The sequence below is a fragment of the Nicotiana sylvestris genome, chromosome 9 (genome assembly GCF_000393655.2).
Source record: "Nicotiana sylvestris chromosome 9, ASM39365v2, whole genome shotgun sequence".
NCBI classification, from domain to species: domain Eukaryota; kingdom Viridiplantae; phylum Streptophyta; class Magnoliopsida; order Solanales; family Solanaceae; genus Nicotiana; species Nicotiana sylvestris.
This window is the reverse complement of record NC_091065.1, coordinates 126,430,956-126,449,038: the sequence shown is the minus strand read 5'-3', so window position 1 is coordinate 126,449,038 and position 18,083 is coordinate 126,430,956. Positions and strand designations below refer to the sequence as shown.

The 18,083-nt window shown below is 36.5% G+C and overlaps 1 protein-coding gene across 5 annotated transcripts in view; it reads right to left on the bottom strand.

Annotated features, from left to right (window-relative positions):
* LOC104230319 (uncharacterized) overlaps positions 1-16,463 on the bottom strand; it is a 42,576-nt gene extending 26,113 nt beyond the window's left edge. For 2 of the 5 annotated variants that reach the window (XM_070155813.1, XM_070155814.1), the window contains exons 1-6: positions 16,031-16,462; positions 14,793-14,872; positions 11,787-11,837; positions 4,034-4,552; positions 3,694-3,951; positions 3,153-3,218 (exon numbers count right to left, since the gene is read on the bottom strand). In XM_070155813.1, coding sequence (XP_070011914.1) covers positions 3,153-3,218; positions 3,694-3,951; positions 4,034-4,552; positions 11,787-11,837; positions 14,793-14,872; positions 16,031-16,237 — 1,181 coding nt within the window. In that variant the 5' untranslated portion in view covers positions 16,238-16,462. Of the gene's footprint in view, positions 1-3,152; positions 3,219-3,693; positions 3,952-4,033; positions 4,553-11,786; positions 11,838-13,728; positions 13,797-14,792; positions 14,879-16,030 lie in introns of those variants that run through there. The other 3 variants (XM_070155815.1, XM_070155817.1, XM_070155816.1) reach the window with 3 other exon arrangements.
* Between the last annotated feature and the right edge of the window lie 1,620 nt (positions 16,464-18,083).

Below are 18,083 nucleotides of genomic sequence, written 5' to 3'. Positions count from 1 at the left end.
GCACTAAGAATTCGAAATTCTGAACAGTGAGCGGTTGAAGTTTGCCGCTGTTTGTGGTAAAGTTGAGTAAATTGATAGCTGAATTCTCCTATTTTTTTGCTGTACTTCTTAACTGCTTGTACTTTTCTATGTGTTCTTTACTGGTTTGGTAGAACTGGTTCATAGCTATTGAGAGTTTTGAAGTTTGGTTAACATCTGTTGTTTGCTTCTGAGTTTTGAGGTAAGATTCTTGAGATTGGACTGGTCTTGAGGTGAATGGAAACTAAGTTTTACACCAGTTTGAGGAAGCTGCTGATTGCTACCAGTTTCTGTTCACTATTGAGATCCTTATAATTTGATTTTGATTGAAATCCTTATAATTTGAGGTTCTGCAGTTTCAGATAAGTTCCTGCACTGTTCACCAGAAATTTCAGGTTGTTTGACTGCAGTTTTGTGCCCAGTTTCTGTCAATTTCTGATCAGAATCTTGCCAGAAAGTTTCACAGCAGTCTTGCAACTAATTTGTTGAGTTTGGACCAAACTGAGTTGGAGAACAAGTGACAATATCCCTGGCAGTTTGAGTGACAGTCTGCACAGTTCAGTTGTATTGATTGGGGGCCCTGCATTGTTTGCCTTCTAGTGGGAACTGATTGAAGATTAGTAGTGAATTCCAATAGGAATTTCATTTGTGTAATACTGCAAAATCTCTTACAACTGTGAGCTGTTGCAGTCGTGAGAACTTCCCAGAATTTCCGGTTGCACGGATTAATTCTCCTTACTTCAGTTTCTGCCTTATCTCTTAACCTTGCTAGAATACAACTTGGTATTTGATCCATACTAGCGATAATCTAGTTTACTTTGAGTGCATATTGTATGTTGTGCTACTTCTTTTGTGCTTTTCTCTTTATTTTGGTTGTGAATTATTTGGCTTCTCTGTTTGCTTTGATTGTGCCTTTCTTTCATGTCAACATAACTTCCACTCAAGGTTTGAAGGTTGATGAAAAGCAAGACGCTTCTAGCTATGCCAAATTGAAACTTGAAGTCAAGAGTCTTTCCAATGACTCAATGGGAACTCTTGAGCCTATTGTACTCCTAATGAAATAAATGAGAGAGAAAAGATAGAGATGAGTAAGGGAAAGAAAAGTGGCAATCCTAGAGAGGAAAAAGGAAAGCATGATTTGCAAAATGAGAGTTGATTGTCACAAGGAGAAAAGGCAAAAATTGAAAAGAAAAATGAAAAGAGAGAGAGAAAACAAGATGAGATAAGAGAAAAACAAGTGTGTGAGTGAGAGTATATCTTAATAGCTCCTTCTTCCTTTAGTTGTTTAGATTCTTTTGTAGCTAATTGTGAAGATGAGCCAATTGAGGAGATAGCACGGGAAGAACTTCATGACTTGGGCAATGCAAAAGAAGTTGAAGTTTCTTCTTCAAATAAGCAAGTGAGCTTAAATTTGGAAGACCAAGGTAAAGAGGTTTCTATAGTTGCTTATTAAGGTAAAATGGCTAATCCTAACTCTCTAGTTACTTCAAATGACATTGTTAGTGACTTGATTGTGAGCGATAATTTAACTAGTGATATTCAAGATTCTTTACTTTGTGATGACATGCAAAAGGAAAGTTGTGACCATACACTAGTTGAATATGATTTTGGAGATAAAATTGTTAATTATTGTGAACTTGAAAAGCTTCAAATTACTATTGTGCCATTGGTTGGAAACCATGAATTTGAAGGTGTTTCCTTGAATGCTTGCCATGAAATTAAATTTATTTTTTCTTTAGCTACAAGAAACACTTTTGAGAGTGAAAATTTGATAGAGGATGAATGTCTCTTCATCTCTTGGCTAGTGAGTTTTGTTGTTGGGATTCTTCATCTTGTGAAGTTATGAATTTGTTGTGTAATCGAATTATTGAGGACATGTGTCTTTGTGAAAGTGAATTGATGAGCTTTATCGATCCATCTTTGGATAATTGTTCTAGTTTACAAGTAAGTTAACATCCTTGTGTGTTTGAGAGTGAAATTGAATCCTTCAAGTTTAATATGAATGATTCTCGCTTGTATCTTCTTGATGCATTTGTGAAAGATGAAGTTGAGAAAGGTGCTCTTTGTCTTAAAAATGAAAATCTTTCCTCGTTTGATGCATGCGATCTTAATGAAAATGCTACTTTTTGAGCAATCTAACTCCTTTCTTTATTGTGAAGGGTATCAATGCAGAGCTTTCTTGTTCCTTTGAAGAGGAGAGTTGGCTAGGTATTTGGCTAACATCTAAGTTACTCGGACACGGATGCGGGTGTCAAACACGGGTGCATATTTAAAGGTCAGATCCTTCGAGATGTAAATTCTACGATTTGGGGATACGGATCCTAGTACAGATACGGGTGTCCTCCTAGTACACGGATACGAGTGTCGGGATCCGGCTAAAAATAATTCAAAAAAAATAAAAATGTATCTAGATTATGAGAAATATTGTGGAACACTTACGGATAGCTTGTAAAGCGTGGATTTCTTTTTTATTCTCAAGTTGTAGATAAGTAAAGGATTGATTTCCTAGATAAGATATGTTATTTTCTTCAAATTTATCCTAGTATTGGTTCTAATTTCAGGAATCAAATTGTATCTCGTCTCGAATTTTTTCGTCCGTCGCGGTCAAAGTACCCAAAATTATTTGACCAGATCCGATACGGATTTCATACCACACCCATATTAGTGTCATGTCGACATGGGTGCGGCTCATAAACTACCGTGTCGGAGCAACTTAGGCTAACATGACCAAATTACTCCTATACTAACCTAAGGAGATAAGTATTATAAGTATAGCCACCAAACACAATGTAGTTTCAATTGTTGGCCAAATTGCAAATGTAGCCGCCCAATTACGAAAGTGGCCTCCAATTGGATCCAATGGCTTATTGGCTATCTTGGGTCGTATCATCTCCTTTATCTTTCATTTCTTGTATTCCGCACTTTAATTCATATCATAAACGAAATAGAATAAATTGGCCACCAAATTTGAAGAATCAATGGTTAGACATAAGAACTCAAGATCATCTACAATTTGAAAAGCGTAAAATTTCTTGATCTCGCATTGAAAAAGTTGCTTATAGAGATAACTAAGCACTTGAATTATTTTAAAGAAAATGCCACACTTTTTTAGTAAGTAACGCCTCAAGATATACCTGTAGTGTCGATACTGGAAAAGCGGCTTTGCACGGGGACGGAAAGTGCTCACCGGAGAATCCTCCCTGATTTATACATATATAAGGAAAGAAGAGTTAGTATTACAAAAATTAGAGCTTCAATGGTTTAGATTCATTATTTTGCATGACTTGAGATTATACTATTGCTCTTTTAGAGGTACATCGTTGAGATAAAGAAGGGTTTTCAACACTTCTGATAATACAGATTACGGAGTCCATTTTTCTATAACTTTAAGTAAAAGCTCCACATGCTTTTGTACCTATATACTATGCAAGATATAATAGCATGTAAAAATAAGCACCAATGCTGAAACAAATAAAAATCAACTTGTACATCAGCTTGCACAAAGCACATCTAGTGCGAAAGAAGACATCGAATTCACTGGACAAAATGAATCCCCTTTCACTTCCATTAAGAATTTGAGATTGTTTTTTATCATGTTACAAAGCATGCTCAAGCAACATTAAGATGCAAAAATTCAAAAAGATATAGAAGAGAAACAGTGCCAGTTGAATTTACCATAGTTGTTGAGGCCCTGGTTTAGAACGTTTTAGAGCTGTTATTGCTCTTAAGTGGGCACGAGCAGACGCAGAATTGGTCACAGTCGTGAGCAGTGAAGGCTGTAAAAGTTGATCTAGATAAGGCATCTCCGTACTGCCAAAGATTTTCCAAGGCTCACCCTTCATTTTAGCTTCCATGTCACCAACAAGAAGAGCTGCTGCACCTACTTCAAGGAAATTATGTGCACTGACATCTTTGGGATTCAAAAGATGGTCACTGAATGTTGAGGTTTCCATAATTAGTAAATGCCACGCTGAGTGAATAGAAATTGCAGACCGCTAGCAAACAAATTAACTACCTTATGGATAGAGATGGTGATGATTGTTGATCTCTGCACCAACGCCACTTGAAAACATCAAAAGCAGTGAATTCATGATCTTCCATTCTATTAATTTCTTCAGCAATAGGTGACTCTGAAGTTGAAACAGTAGACACATCTTTATTCTCCAATAATTCTTTACCATTTGCAGGGCTAAGTTGTGAGTTGAAGGATTTGCTCAATAAAGATGAAAGCGTGGGAAGTGCTTGTCTTGACGCAGATGGTGCTCCAGCAAAAGCCGCTGGTTGAAATGACCGTTTTGGGATATATTGCGCAACTAGAGAACGAACATAATTTAAGGACTTCACAAGTGCTCCTGATGCATAACTTGAAACAGGCAAAGGTGATACAGTAGTTGATGTTGTAGATGCACCACTTTGTTGACTTAAAGAACGTGACCATGGAGCCAATTTTCGGTTGGGACCCATATCACATTCAGAAATGATGCTTACACAAAATCGGTCGATCTGTACCAATGTTTCCTCGCTGGGTTTATATCTGTAACAAACATAAAGCAGAGTTGTAATGGTGAGAGATTTATGGTTTTTCATGGTAAGAGAAGTAAATGACCATAGTATTCAGCTGAAATTAGGATATTATAAGCACGGTAAACATGAAATTTGAGAAGGTCACTTGAATTGGCCACTAATGTTTTGTGAGAGGGGAAAAGTCAGGATTGATTATGAGAGGAGACAATGTAACTACATCATCAGCGGGCTATAACTACTCTTCCTTGGATCTGATTCAGCCAATTTCCTATACTGTAATCGCTTTAATTATCAGCGGGCTATATTGTAATCAGTTCCATAGGTCGCTCATTGTTTATCAATTCAAGTTTAATTAAAGTGATTACAATATACGAAATTGGCTGAATCAGATCCAAGGAAGAGTAGTTATAGCCCGCTGATGATGTAATTACATTGTCTCCTCTCATATTTCGAATCAGAAATTTGTTGCAACCAAATTTACGCTTCACACTGATGAGTAAATGTAATGTAGGTTATAGTAAGTTTATCGCTCCAAGGACTGAAACTATAGCATGACTTTTATAATGAATTCGTTTGTCATAGTTAATTCTTATAACCAGCAATCATTTCTTCATGTTATCTTTCCACTCTGTCAAATTCCCACATAGATGAATGATCATCAAAATGATCTTTTTCAGAAACTTTACTTCCATTTATATTTCTGTAATTCAAAACCCTTTACAACTGGTTGACAACTGGAAGTTTGAAGCATCTATTTCCTGATTTATATGTCTAAACCAACAGGGAGTAAGGAGGTATGGGGTACTCGGGATGGAATATAACTTTCAAAAGGCTGCTACAGGATTGGAAATGCCCGGAATAACAGAATTCTACATTACCTCAAATCAATTGAGAGGATTACAAGAAGGAGAAGATACTCTTACATGGAGGAAACATAGCAGTGAGATTTACACAATTAGCACAGCATACAAGGACCGGAATCAGGAGTGATCTCAAATCAACTTATGGTCATGGAAACATATTTGGAAAGTGATACCCCCTCTGTTAGGAGGGCGTGGAGGTCGAGGATTAGTGTAGAAGGTTAGTGGGTAGTTTCTTAGTTTCTCACTGATAGTCTTAGAAGCACACATGTCCCTTTTTATTCTTAGATTTGTATTGCGTTATGTGGTTTTGTTCGCCTCAAGTATTGTATTCCATGTTGCTGTTATTTGGTACTACTTATCCTTCATCTCCCTCTTTTTCTTCTCTCTTCCTTTCTTGCTTTTTCTTCTTCCTCCTCTTCTTCCTCTTTTTCTTCTTCTTCTTCTCACCCTTTCCGAGCCGATGGTCTATTAGAAACAGCCTCTCTACCTGCATTAGGTAGGGGTAAGGTCTGCGTCCCTCCCCAGACTCCACGTGTTGGGAACATACTAGGTTTGTTGTTGTTGATACTCTCTCTATTCCAGTTTATGTGAACATATTTCCTTTTTGGTCCGTTCCAAAAAAAAAAGACCCATTTCTAAATTTGGAAACAATTTAACTTAAACTACCAATTCTACCCACAACGAGAAACTTTTATAACCACACAAATACTCTGACATGTTTAACACCACAAGTTTCAAAAGAATTATAGTCATATAAATATTCTTACTTGTTTAGGACCACAAATTTCAAAAGTTTTTTTTTTCCTTTAACTCTGTGCCTAGTCAAACAGGTTCACATAAATTGAAACGTAGGGAGTACCATACAAAGTGGCATGTCTCACTTGGCTAGTGGCTAATGAAGCAGTGCTCACTCGGAAAAATCTAAGGAGAAGGGGAATGCCAATTTGCTTGAGATGTTATGTGTGGACAAGATGAAGAGACAATAAGCCATCTGTTTCTACATTGTAGTGTGACTAGTCAGTTGTGGGAATTGTTTATCAATCTCAAGGGTATTAGATGGACAATGCCAGGAAGAACTTCTGAACTTTTGTCTAGTTGGAATACAGGGGAAAGCTCTACTTCTACAAAGAACAAATGGAAAATTGTCCCGACAGGTATTTGGTGGACTATTTGGGGAAAAAATAGGAATTCAAGGTGTTTTGAAGATACAAATAGCTCTACAGATTGTGAGAAGGCACGGAAGAAAATATGATATATTGATATTGTGTGGTCAATACAATACAAGAGGTCCTTATTTATAGCTATACTATACAAGGACATACTACTCCTATTCCAATGTGGGACAAGACTACATTATGTACATATCTAACACTCCCTCAAGCCGGTGCATACACATCATATGTACCGAGCTTGTTACACATGTAACTAATACGAGAACCAGTAAGAGACTTAGTGAAAATATCTGCTAGTTGATCATTCGACTTTACAAACTTTGTAACAATATCTCCTGAAAGTATTTTTTCTCTGACAAAGTGACAGTCGATCTCAATGTGTTTAGTCCTCTCATGGAACACCGGATTTGACGCAATATGAAGAGCAGCTTTATTATCACACACTAGTTCCATCCTGTTGATTTCTCCGAACTTTAACTCCTTGAGCAACTGCTTGACCCAAACTAACTCACACGTTGCCATGGCCCGATATTCCGCTTCGGCGCTAGATCGAGCAACTACATTTTGTTTCTTGTTCTTCCACGAGACCAAATTACCTCCTACTAGAACACAATATCCAGATGTAGATCGTCTATCAAAAGGTGATCCTGCCCAATCAGCATCTGTGTACCCAACAATATGCTCGTGGCCTCAATCCTCGAATAGTAATCTTATGCCTGGAGCTGACTTTATATACCGAAGAATACAAACAGCTGCAACCCAGTGACTATCACAGGGAGAATCCATAAACTGACTTACAACACTCACCGGAAAAGAAATGTGAGGTCTAGTCACTGTGAGGTAATTCAATTTTCCAACCAACCTCTTATATCTCGTAAGGTCTCTAAGAGGCTCCCCATGTCCAGGCAGAAGCCTAGCATTCGGATCCATATGAGAGTCAATAGGTCTGCAACCCATCATTCCAGTCTCCTCAAGAATGTCTAAGGCATACTTCCGCTGTGAAATAACAATGCATGAGCTAGACTGAGCGACCTCAATACCTAGAAAATACTTCAGTCTGCCCAGATCCTTAGTTTGGAAGTGCTGAAAGAGATGTTGCTTCAGATTAGTAATACCATCCTGATCGTTGCTAGTAATAACAATATCATCAACATAAACCACCAGATAAATACACAAATTCGGAGCAGAATGCTGATAAAACACAGAGTGATCAGCCTCACTACGAGTCATGGCGAACTCCTGAATAATTGTGCTGAACTTACCAAACCAGGCTCGAGGGGACTGTTTCAAACCATATAGTGACCTGCGCAATCTGCATACACAACCACTAAACTCCCCGTGAGCAACAAAACCAGGTGGTTGCTCCGTATAAACTTCCTCGTCAAGATCACAGTGGAGAAAAGCATTCTTAATGTCTAACTGATGAAGAGGCCAATGACATACAGCAGTCATGGACAAAAAAAGACGAACAGATGCTACTTTAGTCACGGGAGAGAAAGTATCACTATAATCAAGCCCAAAAATCTGAGTATATCCTTTTGCAACAAGACGAGCCTTAAGCCGATCAACCTGGCCATTCGGGCCGACTTTGACTGCATAAACCCAATGACAACCAACGGTAGACTTACCTACAGGAAGAGGAACAACCTCCCAAGTGCCACTCGCATGTAAAGTAGACATCTCGTCAATCATAGCATGTCGCCATCCAGGATGAGATAGTGCCTCACCTGTAGACTTAGGAATAGAAACAGTGGACAAAGAAGATATAAAAGCATAATGAGGTGACGACAGACGATGATAACTTAGACCAACATAGTGGGGATTAGGATTAAGTGTGGATTGTACACCTTTGCGGAGTGCAATTGGTTGACTAAGAGGAGACAAGTCCGCAGTAGGTGCAGAATCTGATGCAGGACGTGAATCACCTGGGCCTAATGTTGGATGTGGAAGGCGATGATAAGTCAAGAGTGGCGGAGCTGCAGAAGGTTGAACTGGATTATGTGGAGGAATTGGACCTATAGGAGGTGGAACTGGAGCTATAGGTGGTGGAACGGGAGCTATAGGTGGTGGAGCTGGAGATGTAGAGGAAGATGGATGGGAGATAGTGACTGAATCTCCAAAAGAAGAGACTGGTAGTACCTCAGAAATATCCAAGTGATTACCTGGACCTGTGAAGTATGATTGGGTTTCAAAGAAGGTAACATCGGCGGACATAAGGTACCGCTGGAGGTCAGGAGAATAGCATCGATACCCCTTTTGCATTCTCGAGAAACCAAGACATACGCACTTAAGAGCACAGGGAGCTAACTTATCTGTTCCTGGAGTAAGGTTATGGACAAAACAAGTGCTTCCAAAGACACGGGGTGGAAGAGAGAACAAAGGTAAGTGGGGAAATATAACAGAGAATAGAACTTGGTTCTGGATAGCTGAAGATGGCATACGATTAATAAGATAGCAAGATGTAAGAACTGCATCCCCCAAAAACGCAACGAAGCATGAGACTGTATGAGTAGAGTACGAGCAGTTTCAATAAGATGTCTATTCTTTCCTTCAGTTACCCCATTTTGTTGAGATGTTTACGGGCAAGATGTTTGATGAATAATCCCATGAGATTTCATAAACTGCTGAAATGGGAAAGACAAATACTCTCGGGCATTATCACTACGAAATGTGCGAATAGAAACCCCAAATTGATTTTGAATTTCAGCGTGAAAGGTCTGGAAAATAGAAAACAACTCAGATCGATTTTTTATCAAAAATATCCAGGTGCACCTAGAATAGTCATCAATGAAACTAACAAAGTAGCGGAATCCTAAGGTAGAACTGACCCGACTAGGACCCCAAACATCTGAATGGACTAAAGTATAAGGTGACTCTGCTCGATTATCAATACGTCGAGGAAAATGAGAGCGAGTATACTTACCAAGCTGACAAGACTCACACTCTAGAGCTGACAAGTGAGATAAACCAGGTACCATTTTCTGAAGTTTTGACAAACTAGGATGTGCCAACCGTTTATGTAATAAATCTGGTGAGTTGTTGAAGGAAGACAAGATGTGAGTCTATGTGATTTAGCAAGGATAAGGTAATAAAGTCCATTTGATTCACGCTCGGTACCAATGATCCGCCCTGTACTGCGTTCCTGTATAAAAACATGGTCATCAAGAAATAAAACGGCACATTTAAGTGATTTGGCTAGACGACTAACAGCTATGAGATTAAAAAGACTATTAGGGACATAAAGAACTGAATCTAAAGGTAAGGAAGGAATTGGGCTTGCTTGACCTATTGCAGTTGTCATGGTTTGAGACCCATTAGCCATTGTGACTCTTGGAAGAGATTGAGAATACGAAATAGTAGTGAAAAGAGATTTGTTACCAGAAATATGATCTGATGCACCTGAATCAATGACCCAAGACTCAGAGGATGAAGATTGAGAGACACAAGTCACGTTATTACATGTTTGAACAACGGAAGCTATCTCTGAAAATGTCTGCTTACTTGCTTTGTAATGAAGAAACTCAAAATAATCCACTAAAGAAACCATCCGACTATTCGAAGTATCGGTTCCCATGTCGCTACAATTAATAGTAGTAGGGTTAACTTGAAATAGTGAAAATTAGTAACTCCTTTGGGAAAACTGAAGAAATCGCTGAGAAAACACTGTTTACAGCAGGAAAACAGAACACTGTTCTGCACCGGAAAACATTGTTCACTCCAGAAATACCGTAGCTTTCGGAATATTACTGTAGCAGCCGGAAAAAATTCAAAGTGGTCGGAATGAAATAAAAACAGCAAGGGTAAGATCAGAATTACCAGACGACCCAACTGTTCTGAAGAAACTTCTTCAAAAAATTGTCGGAAGTCCACTTCTGAAATCACTGTTCACGCCGGGGAAAAAAAGTGGTCGGAATTTGGTGTAACCTGGATGGGTAGGCTCGGAATTGCAAGGGGAACAATCTGTCCTGAAGAATCGTCGCCAAAAAATGGCCGCAAGGTGGCCCACGCGACGACAGAACTTCGCCGGAAAATTTTCTTCCGACCGCTACACTACCGCCGGAGATTTTCACTGGGGTTTGGTCGCCGGACAGTGACTACTCTTGTGGTAGTGTTGGATTTTGCACAACACTAACCGAGACAAAGCAGACGCAAAACAACTTTGAAAATCACCGGAAAAGGGTTCCGGTGACTGATTTCACTTCCCCTAATTGTTGGAATTTATGCACAGCGATAAATCTCTCACAATAGCTCTGATACCATGTGAGAAGGCACGGAAGAAAATATGATATATTGATATTGTGTGTTCAATACAATACAAGAGGTCCTTATTTATAGCTATACTATACAAGGACATACTACTCTTATTCCAATGTGGGACAAGACTACATTATGTACGTATCTAACAAAAATCAAGATGAATTATACAATAACATACCCAGTGAAATCCCACAAGTGGGTTTGGGGAGGTTAGTGCGTACGCAGACCTTAGTCCTACCTTGTGTAGGTAGAAAGGTTGTTTCCGATACACCCTCGACTCAAGGCAAGCATAGTCACAGCAGTTTAGAGAAAGAAATATAATCTTGAAGAAGTCAATGGAAAAGAAGTTGTAACAACAGCAAAGTAATTATAAAACCAAAAGGAAGCTTGTATGTTCTTCCCTACAAGAATTGAAACTAGAACTTGGTAATTTATGAAGAGTTTGTTTGTTTACAAAGTGCTCTCTTAACCTAAAATAATTTATTTGCTTTTTGTATGTTCTCTTTTGACCTGTAACAGTAGTTGTTTTTTAAAAGATTCTTTTGATACAAAAAACTTAATAGCTCAACTCCATTGGAATTACTTTTTAACAGTTTGTGAGTGAATGCTGGATCAACTTATTCATTCTACTAATACTGCAATAAATTCTAATAAAAAATTGTCTTTTAACATCAATGAGGTTTCTACAACTGTCACAGATCTAAGATCTTAGAGTATTAAACATCAATAGATGGTAAAGAAGGAAAGCAATATCATGTTCATGCAAATTGAGTATGATGAATTCAAAGGTGGGAACAGAAAGCTGTCACAAAATACTGATAAAAAAAAGAAAGCTGTTATAAAATGTATAATGATGACAATCTCAATAAGCTAAATGCCAGTGGTCCAGTGAGATATGAACCTTGGATTTTCAATGGGAAAGAAAGAAACATAAGTTACAGGACAAAACTACCTTAAGAGATACCGTTTCAACAGCGCCACACATTTTGCTACAACTGCTGGGCTGATTCAAAATTAAAAAGGGAAAAAAAGGACATAAGTTGGACAGAGTACAAAGTAATAGTAACAGGAAATGTGAACATCCAATAGGCAATAAAGCAGAAAAAATTATCAAGAGGGGAGAAATGTAGTTTCAGAAGTATAATGCCTACAGAACAGTTCAAAATTACAGAAGAAAATTGCTGCTACAATAAACTATTAATGATCTTTTTCTTCCGAGCTTCAGCTGTAACAAAATTTCTTCACACTAAAAGAGCAAAGGAGAGCATCAGCAAACTGCCATGATATTTAAGTTTAGCGTGAACTAGGATCCAGCAGATACTTTTTGCAGTAAGCTACAAATACTAATGATTCTCATGTATATACATACAGAAAGCAATAACATAAACAATACATTTCTTACTGATTGATTATTTTTCTTATTTTCCTTCTTCACAGAAAAATATCGTATAATTATGGGTATGTTATAAGCTTTTTACCTATATTTTAAGTTTATGGTAGTAATCTTTTTTGCAGAAAAAGGTTTTCCTTGTTCGCCTATGTAGAGCTTTTATCAAAAAAATTATCTTTCTTTACATCTAAGAGAAAAACATCTAGCAACTTCCATAGTGAATTACTTTATGACCAGAGATGTTGCACTTCTTACGAACTTTTTAGTTTGTGATTAAGCAAATAAATACGCAATGACTCCTTGATTGTGAAGTACTTTCACATAATAGATGTATCAAGAAGGTTAGATTTCACATACAAAAAGAGGAATAACATCCAATTATCCAATATCCTACCAAGCTATCTTGCAAGCACCAAATTTGAGTTAGTGGGCCTTACAGGTTTACATCAAGGTTTGGGATGGGAGATGCTTCCCATCAACTGGGCTGCTAACTTTCCTAACTAAAACATTTATGAATTACTGTGTTCTACCGTGTTAGGAAGAAAGTCTTGTTCCTTGACAAATACAAAAATATTCCTAGTACAGAAATCAAAGCACGTGCATACTTTACCCTGCATCTCATGAAGGGCATATTGGAAAAAATATAAAATTATACCAATATACAGAATTAACTACAGAAAAAAGAGACTAACAAAAAAAAAATATATTAACACAATATAGTCTCGAATGGAGAAATAACACTATAAAACTTAGCCTCCACTTCAATATACATTAAATACCTTTCGTCCACTATTTTTCCTTACTACTTTAGCTTTTAGATCCTATGCCGTACCATTTAAAATTTTATCACTTTTAATAATTATCTTTCCACGTCCGTAGGCTTCTAGATAGTTTTTTCCTAGGAAGTGGACTTTTTAAATAGTAGTCTTAAATATTTTTAGATAACATCAAATACCTCACCTTTTGAAGAGGCGATTTTCTTTAGTCCTTCAGAAGTTAGGAAGATAATGGTAATGAACCTGATCATATTCATACCAATTTGGGTATATTTGGTTGTATGCTTCAGGAGTATGATGTTCATCCGTGGTAACTCAAAATATTGACTTGGATTAAAAACCAAACACTAAAGGAAGTAGTTCTTATTATATTAGGTTAAATTCCTCTAAATTGATGGTGATCAACTTTCACAACTTGTTTGTGACCTCCATCTTTTAAAAACTAAAGACTGCTATGGAAAAAGAATTGGAAATTAGTATGACACCAAAAACATACTGTCTCAGTCAATACTATTGTGTTAACTAAGTTTCATAAGCCATGTAGGTTGTAAATCAGGCAGTAATAGAAAAGCGTAGTAATTTCAACGGTAATGAAACTGCTCATATTCCATACCGATTTGGGTATATTTGGTTGTATGTTCAGGTTTACGATGTTCATCCGTGGTAACTCAAAACTTGGATTAAAAATCAAACACTAAAGGAAGTAGTTATTAGATTAGGCCAAATACCTCTAAATTGATGGTGATCAACTTTGACAACTTGTTTGTGACCTTCATCTTTTAAAAACTAAAAACTTCTACGGAAAAAGAATTGGAAATTAGTATGACACCAAAAACATATTGTGCTAGATCAATGTTACTGTGTTTTAAGATTCATAAGCCATGTAGGTTGTAAATCAGGTAGTAATAGAAAATCGTAGTAATTTTGAACTAAACAATATAGTGCAATGATGCTTATCAAAAATGAACAAAATAAAATACAGGGTGACGCAGTTCGATTGAAGAATATCACCATTTCACACTCAGAATTAAGATACTATCAAAATCCAGTCCAGAAAGGGTAGATACTCCAAAATACTTTTTACTGGGATTGCTTTTCAAGGCTTTGGATCAAATTGCAAAAGCTACTAATGGAAATGCATTTAAATTCTTAACATAATATGCTTTTTAGGCACGCCACGAGAGGGTAATGTTTCTCTTTTTCTTCCTGCAAGAGAGGACATCAGGCATGCATTTAGTGGTTTGTTAGTTTCCTGCTAACTAAAAATAGTAACAAACAATGATATTTAGGCGCACGCATCAACTTATGAGCTTGTGTTATTTCATTTTTTGTTTATGGGAATTTGCCTATAATATTGCATTAACTTAGCCTATAAAAAGTCCTACTTTTCCCTTACAAAAATTTGACATCATTGTCCCAAAGTGCCAATCAAAGTTGCATGGTACATGTTGCATTCCTTACATATTTCTCATGAGAAAGGATTTGTACTGATTTAACTTCATCTCAACAAGTGCTCATATACATTCTACCATACTAGAAGATAAGACATAAAAAGAAACACTCATCAGAAACCTCTTATAATCAGTTCTAAATCTACATGAAAAGAATAAGATAATCCTTGTCCCTTGATAACTTTATAATCAAAAGAATGGCAATTAGCTCAAATTTGAAATTCAGCACAGAAAAAATTCAGCATAGTTATGGCAGCATAAGACTGATACAGAAGTATACTCCTTTGAACTACATAGGCATGTTAGTGTACCATTGCATCTATCAACAAAATATTGTATACCTGCGTTCGCGCTCTGCTATTGTATGATCCAAAATAACAACATAAGCCAAGTCAGTGGTTGGATATGCTGCCAGATATTCCTGTAAAAAGATAAGCTCATATAATGAATGCAATCTCTCATCCGATTTTGTAATTTTAGAAACATCAAGTGCTGGTCCATAGGATTTCAATGAATCCATACTACATGATTACCATAATATAGAAGGACATATGCCAAACAGTGTGCATCTTTACCAATGCAATTATGCTAAAAGAGCTAGTACACCATAATCCAGTAACCACTTAAGTTTCACTTTAAATGACTCCTATTAAGAAGAAAAAAATCCCCTGCTAAGACAAGTTATTTACTTTTCTTGTTAAGATTTGGGGCAAGAAAAACAGCATATGTGATCATTCAACTATTATTCATTCCACCATTAAAATTCATAACGTGATAGTTCACTTGTAAAAATGTAGCACTTACCTTTTAACTAGTTCGAGTCCCATTAATTCAGTTACTAAATAAAAGCACAACTATGGAAACATAAATAGCATGTCAGGAATTGGATGCGACAACATATAAGAAGGGATTATCCTCAAAATTCCGACACGAAAAAACTTTGACCATATAGGCTTATAGAATGCCCAAATATGATAGCTTCTAAGTTTTAGGGTAACTGCAAAGTCTTCAATTGAGTATGAAATAAAATAGATGCATTTCAACTTAGAAACTGTTTTGATATTTGCCGTCATGGCAAGAGTCTCTATATCAGTCTGAACACACAGATTGTATGTCATGATAAGATTATCTTCATGTATTTGTTAATCCAATAAGTTGGGAACGGTTCTTTTTGCTTACAGAATTATTAGTCAAATTGGCGAAATTAGTTAAAGCTTTTCAAAATAAAGCTAGCATCCAAACCTCACACTTGCTCCTTTGATCTTTTGCAGCTTATAAGTTTTGGTGTTTGTTTGTCTCCTTTTCCAATACCCAGAAAGACTGCAGCTGAATCCCCTATCTTAAGACATACTAACTAAATGACTATATTACACTTAACAACATCATAAATCCAAAAGTCCTAGACATTCCGCACCCAATTTCCTAGATTAAGACGCAACTACTCATTACATCAGCAAACGTAAAAGGGAAACTCGAGCTTTAAATAAAAATGCAGGTATAAAATATCAAAAAGTAGAAATCAAAACTAGTGTAGTAAACCCTAGATTCAATAGTGTAAAAAGAGGATCGAAAGTCTGACCCGAAGCGTTCGAGAAGCTTCGGAGGCAGTGGCGGAGGGGGTCCCATGGTGAGCAGGAGAAGAAGAAGAGAGACAATCAGCGACAGCTCTGCGAAGTGGCTCAGGTGGCTTCTTAAGCGAAGAAGATCTCAATCTAGAAGCTCCTCCGCCTCCCAAAGGCAACCTGGAGCTGGCTGGGCTCCGAGATGGACTGTAGATAGCCGACATCGATTGCTATGTGATGGAGATGTTTCGAGGTGGATGCTATAGATACACGGGATAAATGTCGTATTCAACTAAGCTAACTCTGAATTTGTCCTTGCTCCATTTGAAAAAGAGTTTGTAATCTGTGTCTGTGTGTGTCTCTGTGTGTGTGAGAGAGAGAGAGAGGGGGGGGTGAGATGTGGAATGGGCAAAGTGCAAGAGTATTATTAGCTGTATGTCTTGCGGTATGAATGTAATTAGAGCGTAGTTTCATTATTAGCTGGCAGTCGCTAAGTTAAATGCGGGCACTTTCAACTTGCTGCCAGGGTTTTTCCCCCATAATTCCTCTTCCTCTTTTTGTATTTTCTTTTTCTTTCCTTTCTTTATTTTTTATTCTCGTCATGGATCACGGTTACATTTATTGCCAGTTTAAATGTAATGATCCAAATCTGGATTTAGGTCAAGTCACTGCTCAACCAAACTAACTCATACTAAAATCATAGAAATAGACAAGATGGAATCTATTTATACTATATTAAAAACACGAAGGTCATTAGCGAAATGTAGTTCGTCTTTTTTACCCTTTTAAAACAGAGTTCACACTAGACAAAATAGTCATATAATTATTTCGTTAATATCTGGATATTCATTAATTTATTTTCCTAATATATAGAAATAGTCATTTAATTTTTTCCTAATCATAAATTCTTTCCTTTTCGAATTGTATAGGCAAAACTTCTATAAAAGAGCTATTATTCCAAGTCTCGATTTCCAGATTCTCTTTTTCTGAATACAAACAATTTATATTTATTCATGCTCGGATTTTTTGACTTTTTAATTATGATAATTACTTTTTAAGTTGTGTTTAACTCTCTGATATTTGACCAACTAAGAACATAAACTATGCCAGCATGCATATTACCTCTTGTTTTAGTAGTATTATTTGTTAGTTCTGATACGATGACATTTTTTCTTTATTAATTAGTAGGAATAGTTGTTATCAACCATTGTTGCACGCAGATGTTGTGGTTGTTAATAAGCATGAATATCAGTTAAAAAGAATATGTATTTCATCGCGAAGAAAAAGGAAAACGAAAAGGCCATTATTACGTTTCTTATTATTTCTTGGTAGTTTGTTTATGTTGACCAACTTAAAATCTTCTTTTGCTTAAAGTCTTGCAATACTCTATTTAGACAGATTTATTGTAGACAACATAGTGTAATATATATAGAAACCGTGATATGATAATTAACTAGCCTTAGAATCTGCAATTGTAACCACGTTAGTAATTTTGTGAAGAAAAGATTTGATAATGTGCTAAAATCAAGCAATGACTAGCCCTGGCAAAATACACATAGATAGTACAAGTAAAAGTCATTTCTACATTATTATTGAATACACAGAGCTGCCATAATTTCTTTTTGACAATAATTCGGGTTTTATATAAAGATAGTTTTTATTTGCTCTTTATCTTAAAATCTTCTACACCAACTTCTCCATTATTTTCCCTTAACATATCTTTTTCAATTTCATGTTTTGGACTCGAAGGATTTCAAATGTGAGATAATTTGTCTGGGTGATTCAATAAAAATAATTAGTTAGAAATTTGATGTATGTCTTATTAGTTCCCTATTATTTTTTCTACGTTTAATAAGTAACAATACTAATTTTTTCCAGATTTTAAAAAATTTACCGACATTTAAGTTTTTTCCTAATATTAAGGAGTTTAAATCAATCAAGAATTTATGTATAGATACTTCTTCCTTATTTTATTTGTATTATGCATCTACACTATAATGCTTTTCTTATTGCATTCGTAAACTTAAGTCCTATTTCATATTTAACTCTTGTTTCATGAGTTGCAAAGCC